The sequence below is a fragment of the Melitaea cinxia genome, chromosome 6 (genome assembly GCF_905220565.1).
Source record: "Melitaea cinxia chromosome 6, ilMelCinx1.1, whole genome shotgun sequence".
Lineage (NCBI taxonomy): Eukaryota > Metazoa > Arthropoda > Insecta > Lepidoptera > Nymphalidae > Melitaea > Melitaea cinxia.
In genome coordinates, this window is record NC_059399.1 from 4,479,749 (window position 1) to 4,493,660 (window position 13,912).

The 13,912-nt window shown below is 34.9% G+C and overlaps 1 protein-coding gene across 1 annotated transcript; it reads right to left on the bottom strand.

The window, feature by feature from the left end:
- Positions 1–8,856: 8,856 nt before the first annotated feature.
- Positions 8,857–12,823, bottom strand: LOC123654593 (protein dispatched). Its single transcript, XM_045590490.1, has one exon. It carries the CDS (start codon positions 12,629–12,631, stop codon positions 9,293–9,295), a length of 3,339 nt encoding a protein of 1,112 aa, XP_045446446.1. The 5' UTR covers positions 12,632–12,823; the 3' UTR covers positions 8,857–9,292.
- Positions 12,824–13,912: the final 1,089 nt, after the last annotated feature.

Below are 13,912 nucleotides of genomic sequence, written 5' to 3' on the forward strand. Positions count from 1 at the left end.
TTAATAGCTTCACTTGTATATTTCGCACCTTTAATAAAACAAAGATGTAACTCAAAATTTGTGGATTTGGAGATTTTACAAAAAAACCCGTCTTCGTCGCGTAAAGAATAGTTAGACTTCGACTCCGGCGTTTTAACTATAAGATACAGAGAGATACGCGACTGTTGCTCTCTTTTCTATCAACTGGAACTGACAAGTCAGTTCTTATAAAGTGGCGTGATTCAGAGATGCACCGGCAGTGAGCGGAGATTGAAGTGCTGCCGTTTTGAGTAACATCAAATAATTCGATATTAGATTAAAAGGGATTTAAAATAAAAAGATGATTTTTGTTATACTTCATTCTCTCAGAAAACGCATTTGATAATGATGTGTAACATTTGGATTTACTTCGGTTTTGTTTTAAAAATTGACAAATTTTACAATGTTAACGCCTAACACTTCAGTTTTATATTGAAATATATGCCTTAGTTGTTGGAGTAATTGGTTAAGTATCACTTTATTGTAATAAATAAGGCTATTTATAAAAGTCACTTTTGTTTACTTCTTTTTATTATTTAGAATGACGAAAGATAAGTAAAAACTTTCAACATTAATTCCCTTTTCGTGTAAAAGTTAAGAATAACTTGTAACTGTTGTGCTTATTTGTATAGGTTTTGAAAATGGTCTTAGAGCTCATAATTTTTTTTAAGTTTAATACCACATTCAGAAACTGAACACCACAATGAAGAGTTACAGCGTATCGAGCGTAAAAGTTATAAGATAAACATAATAGTGTATCATTACAACCTATACAGTCCGCTGCTGGACATAGGCCTCCACAAGCTTTCGCCAAAAATAGCGTGAACTTATGTGTTTTGCCCATAGTCACCACGCTGGGCAGGCGGGTTGGTGACCGCAGGGCTGGCTTTGTCGCTCCGAAGACGCTGCTGCCCGTCTTCGGCCTGTGTATTTCAAAGCCAGCAATTGGATGGTTATCCCGCCACAGGTCGGCTTTTTAAGTAATATAATAATAGTGTAATAAGTTATAAATTTTTTTTCATCTGATTACTGTAATAAATGTGAAAGTTTATGAGGATGACGTATGGATGGATGATTGTTACTCTTTTATGGCAAAACGACTGAATAGATCATTGTCATTCAACAATGCTGCTATTTTGACGTTAAATAATTATGATTATTATTCATCCTTAAAATATACTACAGTGTTATGAATTATTGTTATTTTAGACTAAAGAAGTTATGCAGGTTGAAGAGGAAAATCAACAAAATACATATATCTCCAGAGCCCCAAAATGTAACTGCAGAGCTGACGAAAATGATGACACCGACTCAATATTTTACTATCACTTATAAGTTGACGAGAAAAATGACACCTAAATAATACTAGCCATTTACAGTCCTCTAGTTCGTCTTCAAGATCATCTTCATCTAGTTCCGATTCATCTAGCTCATCATCGTCAAGCTCTTCTAGCTCATCTTCATCCAGTTTTTCAAGCTCCAATAGTTCAATGCCTACCCAAAACCCTGCTCCACAAAAATCGCCTGTAGTATTATAATGCATGCATGATAAACAAAGGCACGGGCATTTTGAGCCCGTGGATCAAAATTTATAAATAAAAAAAAAAAAAAAAACCCTGCTCCACAAAACGTTACAACGGATTGTGAAGAAAAGACGTCTTACACCAATTCACCACAAAATACTGAGCAAAATATGAGCAAATTCAGTTGAGAGAGCGACGAAATTACAATAGTGTGGCCAGTTACAATATTTTTCTAGTATAATACACAGATCTAAGTGACGTCGACCTGAGTGACGACGATATCATTACAGCCTATACAGTCCACTGCTGGACATAGGCCTCCACAAGTTTACGCCAAAAATAACGCGAACTCATGTGTTTTGCCCATAGTCACCACGCTGGGCAGGCGGGTTGATGACCGCAGTACTGGCTTTGTCGCACCGAAGACGCTGCTGCCCGTCCTCGGCCTGTGTATTTCAAAGCCAGTAGTTGGATGGTTATCCCGCCATCGGTCGGCTTCTTAAGTGAGTGACGACGATGCACTGTAGATTTTAATACGTTGTTTAATAAGCCTGTCAACAGAAGAAATTTTATGTTTGAAAATCAAAGTTCTTCTGACTCTGACTGCAATAATAAACCAAATATTTGTCAGTCAGTTCAGCCTATTGCAATGCACTGCTGGACATAGGCCTCCCCAAGTTCGCGCTAGACATCCCGGTTTTCCGCAATCCTCATCCAGCTTACACCGGCAATCTTAGGTAGATCGTCGGTCCAACGGGCCAGAGGACGTCACACACTGTGTTTGCCAAGACGCGATCTCTACTCCAGGACGCGTCTGCTCCAACGGCCACCGGTCCTGCGCCATAGATGACCAGCCCACTACCACTTGAACTTGCTAATTCTGTGGGCTATATCGGTTACTTTCGTTCTCTCGCGGTAGTCTCGTTTCTAATCCTATCTTTGAGGGAAACCCCAAGCATGGCCAGTTCCATTGCACGTTGAGGGACTTTATATTTGTGGACCAGTCCCTTCGTCAGTGTCCATGTCTCGGCTCGGTATGTTAACACAGGCAGGACGTATTGCTCGAAGACTTTTGTCTTCAAGCATTGCGGAATCTTCGAAGTGAAGACTCGACGAAGCCTGCCAAATGCCGCCCAGCCCCACCGAATCCTCCTATCGGCCTCCTTCTCAAAGTTGTTGCGGCCTAGTTGGATAGTATGGCCTAAGTAAATATAATCCTGAACAACTTAGAGAAGGGTACCATCGACCGATACCTGTCTCGGTATGACTTGGTTGTTAGACATAACTTTCGTTTTGTCCAAGTTCATACAGAGAACGACACGTCGGGAGGACTCGTTTAACCGGCTAGCATTTGGCCTAACTCATCTAACGTGTCCGCAAAGATGACGATATCGTCGGCGAAACGAAGGTGAGAGATGTATTCACCGTTGACATTGATGCCTTGTTCAAGATCTTAAAGATATCCTCCAGCGCAGTGGTAAACAGTTTCGGTGATATTACATCTTGCTGTCTTACCCCACGCCGCAGGGAAATAGGTATTGTTCTCTGGTCCTGGACATGAACGGTCATCGTCGTTGCGTCGTACATACATCTCAGTACCACGATATATCGCCAGTCGATATGACATCTCTGCAGAGAGTCCAGGACAGCCCAGGTCTCGACACAGTTGAAGGCTTTCTCGCAGTCCACAAATTCCATACACAGCGGCTGATTATATGTCTCTGTCTTTTGAATAATCTGTCGAACAGTATGGATCTGGTCTACGGTGTTGTAGCCATTTCGAAACCCAACCTGCTCTGGTGGTTGGAATTCGTCGAGGCTTATGGCGAGACGATTCAAATGTGCAGAAAATATTGATTCCGACGGTATTTAACTTAGGGTTTCACCAACCAAAAACAGGTCAGTGTGATCTATGTGTATCATATGATAATTCAAACAATGAGCAAAAACAAGATGATAGACATTATAAGAAAGAGGAGACTGCTGATTTTTATACTATTTACTAGCTGACCCCGCAAACTTTGTTTTGCCATATATGTTATTAAACCCCTTAATCCCCCCCCCCCCCCCCCTTTTAACTTAGGGGTATGAAAAATAGATGTTGTTCGATTCTCAGATCTACCCGATATGCACACAAAATTTCGTGTGAATCGGTCTAACCGTTTCGGAGGAGTTTAACTACAAACACCGCGACACAAGAATTTTATATATTAAATTATTTGTGGTTAGTAATTATTTGTGATTTTAGGAGATATTTACTAGAGACTAATTGTACCTAATTTTTATAATAGTGTATAGTTTTTGTTTTGTTTAAAAAACAATATTTGTAGCCATAAAGAGATATATAAATATGAGATGATTAATAAAAATTTGTTTAATTTAAAAAAAAGGTGATAAATTTCAGTTTTCGTTTTATAAAAAAATGATGCATTAATATATACAACGTCATAATTACAATTAAATAATCATAAAATGAAACATTGTGATTTATTTTTATAACTTTTTGTTATGTTTTAATACTAAAGAGAATTTTTTTGAAATACTACCTAAAATATTAAGTAATTTTTGGCATAAAGAGATTTAAGTCGGAACTTTTTTTTCATCTCCATTTTACAGCTATTATAGACTGTAACACAGTTGTTTTTCTATTATTCTATTAATCTCTGTACTTTAAACTACTGATATCAATAGTAAAAGTCATTAAGAGCATTACAAATAATTGGTAATTTTTAATCAAACACAATGCGGAAAAAGTGCTAAACTTCAAACGCCAATTCCCACAATTTGCGATTTTTGAGTTACATCTTTGTTTTATTAAGGGTGCGATTTGTATGTTTGTAACCGACTCCTTTAACTTCATTTTCACTCACTTCAAACGTTCAGATTTATTTTAAACTTAGTAGACTTATCGGGGACCGATGGCAATACACTAATTTGATAAGAATATTCTTTTTAGTTTGGTTTATTTATAAAAGCGTGTTTTTTTAAGTTTTTTTTTGTCGCTGACGCCGCGTTGCCGCAACGGTCACATCCATGGATTGCCCCGCACATGACAAGCATTTAACTATATTGGCTATACAGGTGCTTGTCGTGGTCTAGGTATTTGTGCAGTCCTTGTGGGTCTTTCCACCGTTACTCGGAGAGCACGTTAAGCCGTCGGTCCCGGTACACATAATAGCGATCGTTACTCATATATCCGACAACCCACATTGGAGCAGCGTGGTGGCTTAAGCTCTCATCCTTCTCCTATATGGGGAAAGAGGCCTATGCCCAGAAGTGGGATATTACAGGCTTTAGCATATATAAATATTTTTGTGTTTATGGGTGAGATGGGATACCCTGATTAAGGTCAAGGTGCTGGGAAAAACTTGTTTTGTAACACTATTTAACTTCTTCTAGCATTTTAAGCAAGAGGAGTCTAGTGATTACAATTGTTATTTATAACTCGGTAATAAATGATAATTTATTATTTTTTTTCACCTTTCAAAAAAGGAGGGTTTTTCAATTTGACTGTATTTTTTATGTTAGTTACCATAGCTTTTTACTGTCGAACCGTTTACTTGTCGTGTTCGTCGTAAATTTGAACGAGACTCGAATAGTTTTTAAGTTACCCCTAAAATACGCTTAAACCTATATATAATCACATATTATATTAATACGTTAAGATTGGTTATACGTTATGTTTCTCTCGCTTTTTAGAAAAAACCTCACAATTACTCCACATAAATTATTTATCATTTTGTAGATAATTGCTTGCTCTAACAGCATCCCCAACTAAAAAAAAATATTACTGCCTTTGTAAATTAATTAATCATTAAAATTATATATATGATGGCTTTAGTCCTTTAGTTTTGAAACCGTTGTTTCCACATGATTGACGGTCGGTAATTTTAATACTTATTTAGTGCGAATTATTCGCACAGGTATTGCTAGTTTTGTGTTAATATTATAATTTAATTGACTTCGACTAAGTTCATGTTCTCATTTTATTACCTGTTGATTTATATTGAAGTAGATTATATTGTTTGAGATCAAATATATACATATTATCATATATATTAATACGTTAAGGTTAAGATGGTCACAGCCATGGAATTGTGGCTGTTGCGGGTTCGATCCCCGCACATGACAAACATTTGTATTGGCCATACAGGCGTTTGCCGTGGTCTGGGTGTTTGTGCAGAGCTTGTGGGTCTCCCCACTGCGCCTCGGAGCAGCACGTTAAGCCGTTGGTCCCGGTTGCTATCATGTACACCTGCTAGCGATCGTTACTCATATTAGGAAATATATCCGCCAACCCGCATTGAAGCAGCGTCGTGGATTAAGATTTGATCCTTCTCTTACATGAGGAAAGAGGCCTATGTCCAGTAGTGGGATATTACAGGCTGAAGCGTAAATGTATACGATAAATATTGGTTTTTAATATATATATATATATATATATATATAAAAAAAACAATAAAAATGCGTATTTTATAAAAATTAACATTTTACTTTCGTTCTTTTATACATTACAAATGTCAAGTAATTAAATACACATTGAGGAACAAAATAAGTATGTATCTAAAACCGATAACATGAATACATGCAGGTAATGCACAATATACTTATTAATTGTTACTATATTCAGATCTTTTAAGTCATTACATCGTACATGGCATTCGTAAAATAACAATATAAATATTCTCGTTTTACAATACTTAAAACTATGGTATATAAACCATATTTGTCAGAAGATAATTAAAAATAAAATATTTAGGCAAGTATTTTATTTTTTTCAGCAACGCATAATTCACATCACCTTATACCTTTATGGTTATTGGTTGAATTATGTAAAAATGGCAATTCCAGATGGGACATTTTTTTATTAATACTCATAGACATATATTTAAATTTCATACTTTTATTAACAATATAGTAAAATAAAAATTAAAGTATGTACTTATGTATATATATATATATATATATATATATATATATATATATATATACATACATTACATCGCAAGTCTAGACAAAGTTATTACGATCGTAAAAATTTGTACAGTTGTAAAGATCCTTTATATATGTTGCAGTCAGAACTCTTAACCAGTCAAAAGTACTATTGACTAGCGAAATCAGTCAAAAGTACTTTTGACTGGACAAGTTGGTTAAAAGTGGTTTTGACTGAAAATTATTGGTTATTAGTACTTTTGACTGCAAATTCGTGGTTAAAAATACTTTTGACTGACGCTCTCCGTCAAAAGTAGTTTTAACTGCAAAAAAGCGTCAGTCAAAAGCACTATTAACTCGAATGTGAATAAATTTAGTCAAATGATCCTGATAAACCATAATAAATTTATGCCGGCGATCTTCTTGCGACTGCATGTCAATCAGATCGACTTGGCAGCGGCTGTTTATTTCAGTGTGCAGGATCGGTTTCTAAACCTGACCCATCCTTTTCTTGCTTTTCTTCCTTTGGCATACTTCGCACATTGATAAATATATATTAATCATTTCTTTTGTAACATTAGCGTACTTTTTTGCCGTTTCATTCTTAAGTCTATCGCGACCACCATGCCCTATAGAAATATGAGCAGCATCAATAATGTCGTAGATTTCCTCAGCCGGCAAAAATATTTGACAGGTTCTGTGTTTGTAACTAATTTTTTTATACCACAAACTTCAATGTGTTAAAGCGTTGTAGTCTACTGTACTGTAATGGTGTTTCCTTTTCATTAAATTTCGCGTCTTCCACATCCATTGCAAACTTTTCAAATTTTTCTTTTATCATCACATTGAAATGACTATCTTTCATATCTTCCATCGCTAAAATTCTTTGCAAAAAGCCTTCTTTCTTTTTGTAGTCACTCATTTTTGTTCTAATATCAGCACGTTCTCCACTAATAATGAGTAATATAAAAGTTTATATGTGCGTTTGTCGTTATTTTTATCGACCACCTTAACTTTTTGAGAGTTTTGACTGATAAAACCAGTCAAAACCACTTTTGACGGAATCATTTAGTCAAAAGTACTTTTAACCAGCTCCATTGGGCAAAAGTACTTTTAACTGTTATTTTAGTCAAAAGTATTATTGACTAAAGCAAACGGTCAAAAGTACTTCTGACTGATTTTGCTAGTCAATAGTACTTTTGACTGGTTAAGAGTTTTGACTGCAACATATACATATAAACATCATACAATATCCAAGTCTTGTTTATTGGATAATTCTGTTTGTATTAGTATTACCATACGGTAAGTCTGTAACTGACTGGCAACCTGTTCTAAAGCAGGTTTACAGAGATAAATTTTGACTTAATTCGTATCATTGATCCAGAGGTGGAAAACATATTGGAGTAGATACTTTATACTTGCGTAACAAAATATAGCTCTGGCTAAAGATAGTTAAAGGGTAAACCTTGAATAAATAATCCTTTTTAATTTACCAGCTATGGGACCTTCATAGGCTATAAATTATTACGCAAGTCAAGTTTGGTAAAAAAAATCTTACAAACTTTGTCTAAACCAGCTTGTGTTAATCACAGTTGTCTATTTCCATATATATAAAAAAAAAATTAGATAATACTTTTGTGTGCTAAATACTAAACTTAATGAGTAATAAAAGCTTAATATACTAATTTATGTAAAAGTGTTCGGAAGTTTGGAACGGAACAAAATATAAAAGTGACACTAATAAATCGCTGAATACGATTTAAATTTATGAATACAGCACAATTATTAGTAACTAAAGTTTGATTCAATCTAACTTGTTGCTTTTTTATTCAATTTTGCAGTTCTATATTGTCCCTTTCGTTTAAATATTGCGAAATGAAGAACTGAAATAAATGTAAACTGGTAATTATTTCGGTTATAATATAGGAAACAGAAACGATTCCATATTATATACTTACTTCCAATATATTTTAAATACTTAAGAACATTTTGATAACATTGAATTGTTTGATTGCGTGATGTGACGTATCTGAGGTAGGGAACAGCAGGACATATCCTGCTTAAAATCTGAAGCGGCCCGACTGCGGCAGTACATCGGACCTTCCAGAAGATCACACCTAAATAATACTGCTTTCAAGCAGTGTTGTGTTCTTGTGGTAAGTAAAGTGACTAGAGCTCCTGGGAGGATGGATCCCCAGGAAGGGTCGACAACGCGCTTGCGATGCTTCTGGTGTTGTGGGGTATATACGTATCAGATGGTAATCGCTTACCATTAGGTACGTACGCTTTTTTACCGACTTATAACCTTTCGTTGATCTTGGAATTATTTGATACAATAATAATAGATGCCGTTAGACGATACAATATCTTTTACAAAAAAACATTTTTTATTCTAATATAATTTGCTTGATTTTTATTAAAAATAATTTTCTATTTAACATGTACAAATTGACATGATCTTCCTCTTCTTAAAGTACTAGTGGCATTGTTTTTTTTTTTATAATATAGAAATAAATGCTGTCTAACAAAATTAAACAGAACAACACATTCTGTAACAGTGTCCAAGCTCGATTAGACTTATATTGTCGTGTGAACTAGTATGTGATAGTTATTGTCACCTTAAGTATTCTTACGTTTTGATATTTAACAGATTTCAATGAAAATCTTAAAATACAACGAGATAATAATAAAGGATAAAATCACAAATTGAGAAAATAGAGCACTACAAAAAATATCTGCATAATATAATACTGTTTAATTATAAATAATACTCCAAAACTGAGCCATTGCTCTTATTAACAATCTACTAAGTCTAACATTCAGTCAATATTTAAGTCAACAGGTGTTTTTTTCTCAATTTTATTCAAAGAGTTTTCAAAGTCATCATGTAAAACTACAGTTGTTGCGCTTATACTAGAAGGACTATGAGAGTGAGTGATATTTGTTCGATTACTATCAGCTAAATGTTCTAATTCGTGGCTTTCCAAATTGGGTATTGCCGAACAAATTGAGCTAACACGAGACACAGATTTCCGTTCTTCAGTCGGTGCTTCTTTTAAAGAATTCCTTCCAAATATGTGTAGCATAGAGCAAAGAAAAAAAGTTGCATAAATCCAACTTACTGACATTATTAAAGCTAAGAAAGTCCCTATTTGTGAATACGGGAGAAGATTTGATCGCAATAGGAATATGCCGGCAAAACCAGTAGTTAGTGCGGCTGCAGCAGTCGGCCCCGCGGAAGTCGAAATTGCAACCTTAACTCTAGAAGATTTAGTGCCACTAGCGTTTGTAAAACTTAGAGCATAATGCAGACTAAAATCTACTGCTAATCCTGCCGATGTCGATATTGCAACACTTTCTAAAACATTTAATTTCCAATCGCTAAGAACGAGTATAGCTATTGTTACAGTTGAAGAAAATATCATTGCTAGTAGCGCGCAAAAACTGGCGATAATACTAAATGTCGATGGCATAAGTACCATAAAACCTAAACCTGCAGATAGCATTAACGCTATCAATGTACCACTTGCTAAAGTTTTCTGCAAATCATAAAATTGGAGATCCGATAAAAACCAACCGCAATTCATGCCTAGCGGTGCGTTTTCTAATTCTTGTTTGGTCCAATTTTCAATTTTAATAAAGAATTCATCCATTGCTGTGTAAGACATTGAATATGGCACCACACTTTCAAATTCCACAACAATAGCTGCTACTCTAGGGGGGTAAGTACTTCTTATAAATTTAGGCCCTGCAACTCCTGGCATAAACAACTCACGTGGAGTTTGATAAAGAGATTCCATTGCTTTTATTATACAAAAATCAAAGACTTCCTTTGAATAGGGAAACGGTGAAGATTCACAACATGGTGTTCTATTAATTTTGTCTAGATTGTCTATACATCTTCTACTCATAAACATTTTAAAACTTTCAATAAAACAATTTGGTAAAAGTGGCCCGAGTGTTGGTTGGTAAAAAGATTGGCTCTTAATTTTTGCACAAAACTCTAATAACCATATTTGTGATTCTGGATTTGATATATTAAATTCATCATCAAAGATTAGCTTGCCTTTCGAAAATGGATCCATATGATTTCCATTATCAATAGGTTTTATACCCCAAATCCAACGAAGTGGCATTCGACTACCTACACCTATATCTCTGCCAAAACGTTCAAATAGAAATTTTTCTCTATAATTAATATCATACTGCTCAAAGGGATGTGATGTTTGGAAGAGCTGAAACTGTTTTGAATCTGGCAATTGAAGTCCAGGATAATAAAATACAATTACAATACTGCAGACTCCAATAGCACCCAAAATTACAACAAAACATGAATGTAATCGCATTATACATGTAATGATAAATCTATTTAGAATAATGTTGATATCCCCTCCAATTTCATAAAGAGCTTTACTAATTGTACTTAATATTATCAATCTATTAGTACACAATTTCACATCTATTATAAATACTGAGACTGGCAGCCAACTCACCATGAGAAAAAAGTTGACTAACACTGCAGTGCCAGCAAAGACACTAAAACAGTTAATGGCTGGAATGTAACTTACATAGGATGCAAAAAATGCAACTGCAGTTGTCAAAGCTGTAATGAAAATAGCCAAAACTGAATGCTTTAATGTTTCTTCAAGAATTTGTACAAGTATAGTCTCACCAGCACTTGAAACATTTTTAATATCAGTCAGGCCATTATCATCAGCTACGACATTGTCCCTTATAAGCTGCTTACTAACCATTTTCCAAACTTTTACATAGAGAAAAGCATCATCTGCTCCAATCCCAATAACAACAACTATAACTAGTAGATTCATGAAAGGAAAGAACTCTAAATTAAACACATACACATATAGGAAATAGGCTACACCAAGAGAATATGCGATAGCTGTAAACAGCAATAATGTAAGCAACAATGACTTTGTATATATCCATACACATATAAATACAAAAAAGCCTCCTAGCGCTATGAGCCAAGTGTCTTGTATTATCCACAAGTCAAACAGTGTATTCTTTAATCCTAAGTCCATTGCTGGTATAGTAAGGGTGTCGTATGATAAACTTGAATCTTGTAATTTCATATAATAGGGCAATACAGTGCTACTAGTTGGTAAAGGTAGAAAGATCATCACATTTTTTACAAATGTCTCAGAAAATGTAGGCGGCGCGAAGGCATCTGAATCGATTATATAGAACAATAAATTGTATACTGCATCAAACTGTGAACAATATTTTGGCACCCGACATCTGTCTAACTCACATGAGGCCATCAAAGTAAAATTGTGAAAATAACCTGCACATTTTCTTAATATATTTACAACATTTTTAACATCATCTCTAGTTAAATTTTCACATGAGTTCTTACCAGATATTAAAGCTATGTAATTTGGCACACTCCAAATTGGGCAACACATTTCTTCAGAGAGTGTCGACCTTTGACACAGTCTATTAAAATCTTCTTCATCCGTTTCAATAAGTAGAGACTGCAATTGACATACCTTTTCTACATTTTCGAAGGACAGCATTGAACTGTTATTTGTTGATGTGACGACTAAGTGAGCATAATCTGTTGCTGGAGCTCCACAGGCACCCGAAGCATAGTTAGGATGGTAGTCAGGAAGTCTTTGCATATTTTTGAGTGACTTCCATTGTTTTCTAGAATGATTTTTAATGAACACTGCATTTTCATCTTCAATAGAAACATTCTTTCCATAGCTCCAATGGACATGATCAACTGTTGTGTTTACATCTGGTGAATTGTACAATGTGATCGCAAATGTATTGTTGTGGTTCTTTTTCTTTTTGTGATGATGTTTTTTAGGATGTTTTCTATCAGATCTTGATTTATCTTTGCTTATTTTATTGTAGTAAGATTGATTCATTCTGATCTGGTCTTCTATTTCCTTAGGATTAACTGCAAGTCTTTTAGATGGTCTCGTTTCATCAATAAGATTTTCCCAAGCAATAAAGCGTTGCCCTAAATTCGTTCCTCTTGTTTCGAATCCAATAATTGGTTCGGAAAATGAAGGAAGATTGCGGCATACTAACGGGATGATAGTTAGGAGCGTAGATATTACAAGAATAATAAAAAGGAAATAGTAAGAGTGACGAACAATAAACCTGGCGTAAGCAGAAAACATTTTCATTCCTTAGCTCCTTTGATGTCATATTTAATATCTTACACCATGTTGTCGTTATCATAGGGCTAATCATGTCCTTTTGTTAAAGCTTTATTTACGTACGTTACACATTACTACATAATAAAACAAAATAAAATATAATACTATTTTGCAAAACGTTCGATTGTCACAAAAGTGACACTGACAAATTAAATACAAAAACATAGATGTCAAACAAAGCTGCCAAATGGCTGCCAACATTAACTGATAAAAATTCGGAATAAGCTCTGACTTAATTACCTAGTCTCTGACTGAACCTGTACGATTTTCCTACCTTAATATTATAATTAGAAGTATAAAAAGGTTTTATTATTTGACGTATTACTTTATATTTATATTAGACTAGCTGTGCCCGCGACTTCGTCCGCATGAAATTAAAAAAAAAAATTTTGTTCAGCTCGCAGTTATAAAATAAAAACAAAATCTAAAATAAAAGAAGCCTAAGTTACTCCTTACGACACCAGCTATCTGCCAGAAAAATCTCGTCACAATCGGTCCAGCCGTTTCAGAGATTAGCCGGAACAAAGAGACAGACAGACAAAAATTGTAAAAAATGTTATTTTGGTATATGTACCGTTTATACATACATATGCATTTAGTAAAAAGCGGTTCTTTTAATATCACAAATAGACACTCCAATTTTATTTCCAGTCCAGAGGGTGGGGCCACTAGATATCTATCCGATAACTAGTTGGAACCGCTACGGGTACGCGACCCCGGACTACTCTAGCTGCTAGTGTCACACACCCCTCCCCGTGATCCGTGGCACTGGTATCCGTAACCCCAGATCCTTCTCTCACATAAATCCTTCTCACCTATCCTTCTTCTTACCTTAAATTTCCCAAGGAGGGTTGATGTCAGGCAGGCGGCCGGTCGTAAAATATACAAGCCAAATCACATTACAACATGGAAAACATGTTGTGCCGACCCTACATAAGTGGGATAAGGGCAGGAAGATGATGAGACACTCCAATTTTATTTATAGAAGAAGATGAATACATTTGTAAGGTTAATAAGTTTTGTTACTAGTAATTGTATTTCTAAGGTTTTTAAGGTTATTCTTATTACCAAATCGTCTCACATATATTATCTTGTAAGCACAGGATCATGAAGATGAAACCAAAAGTTGAACAGGAAATATACATTAATGTTTATAAATTAAGAAGTATTTAGTTGGTATAATCAGGTTTTATTTACAACTGGGAATTTAGTTGGTATAATCAGGTTTTATTTACAACTGGGAATTGA

Coding starts and splice junctions, on each gene's coding strand:
- LOC123654593 (XM_045590490.1), bottom strand. CDS start 12,631: ATGAAAATGTTTTCTGCTTACGCCAGGTTTATTGTTCGTCACTCTTAC.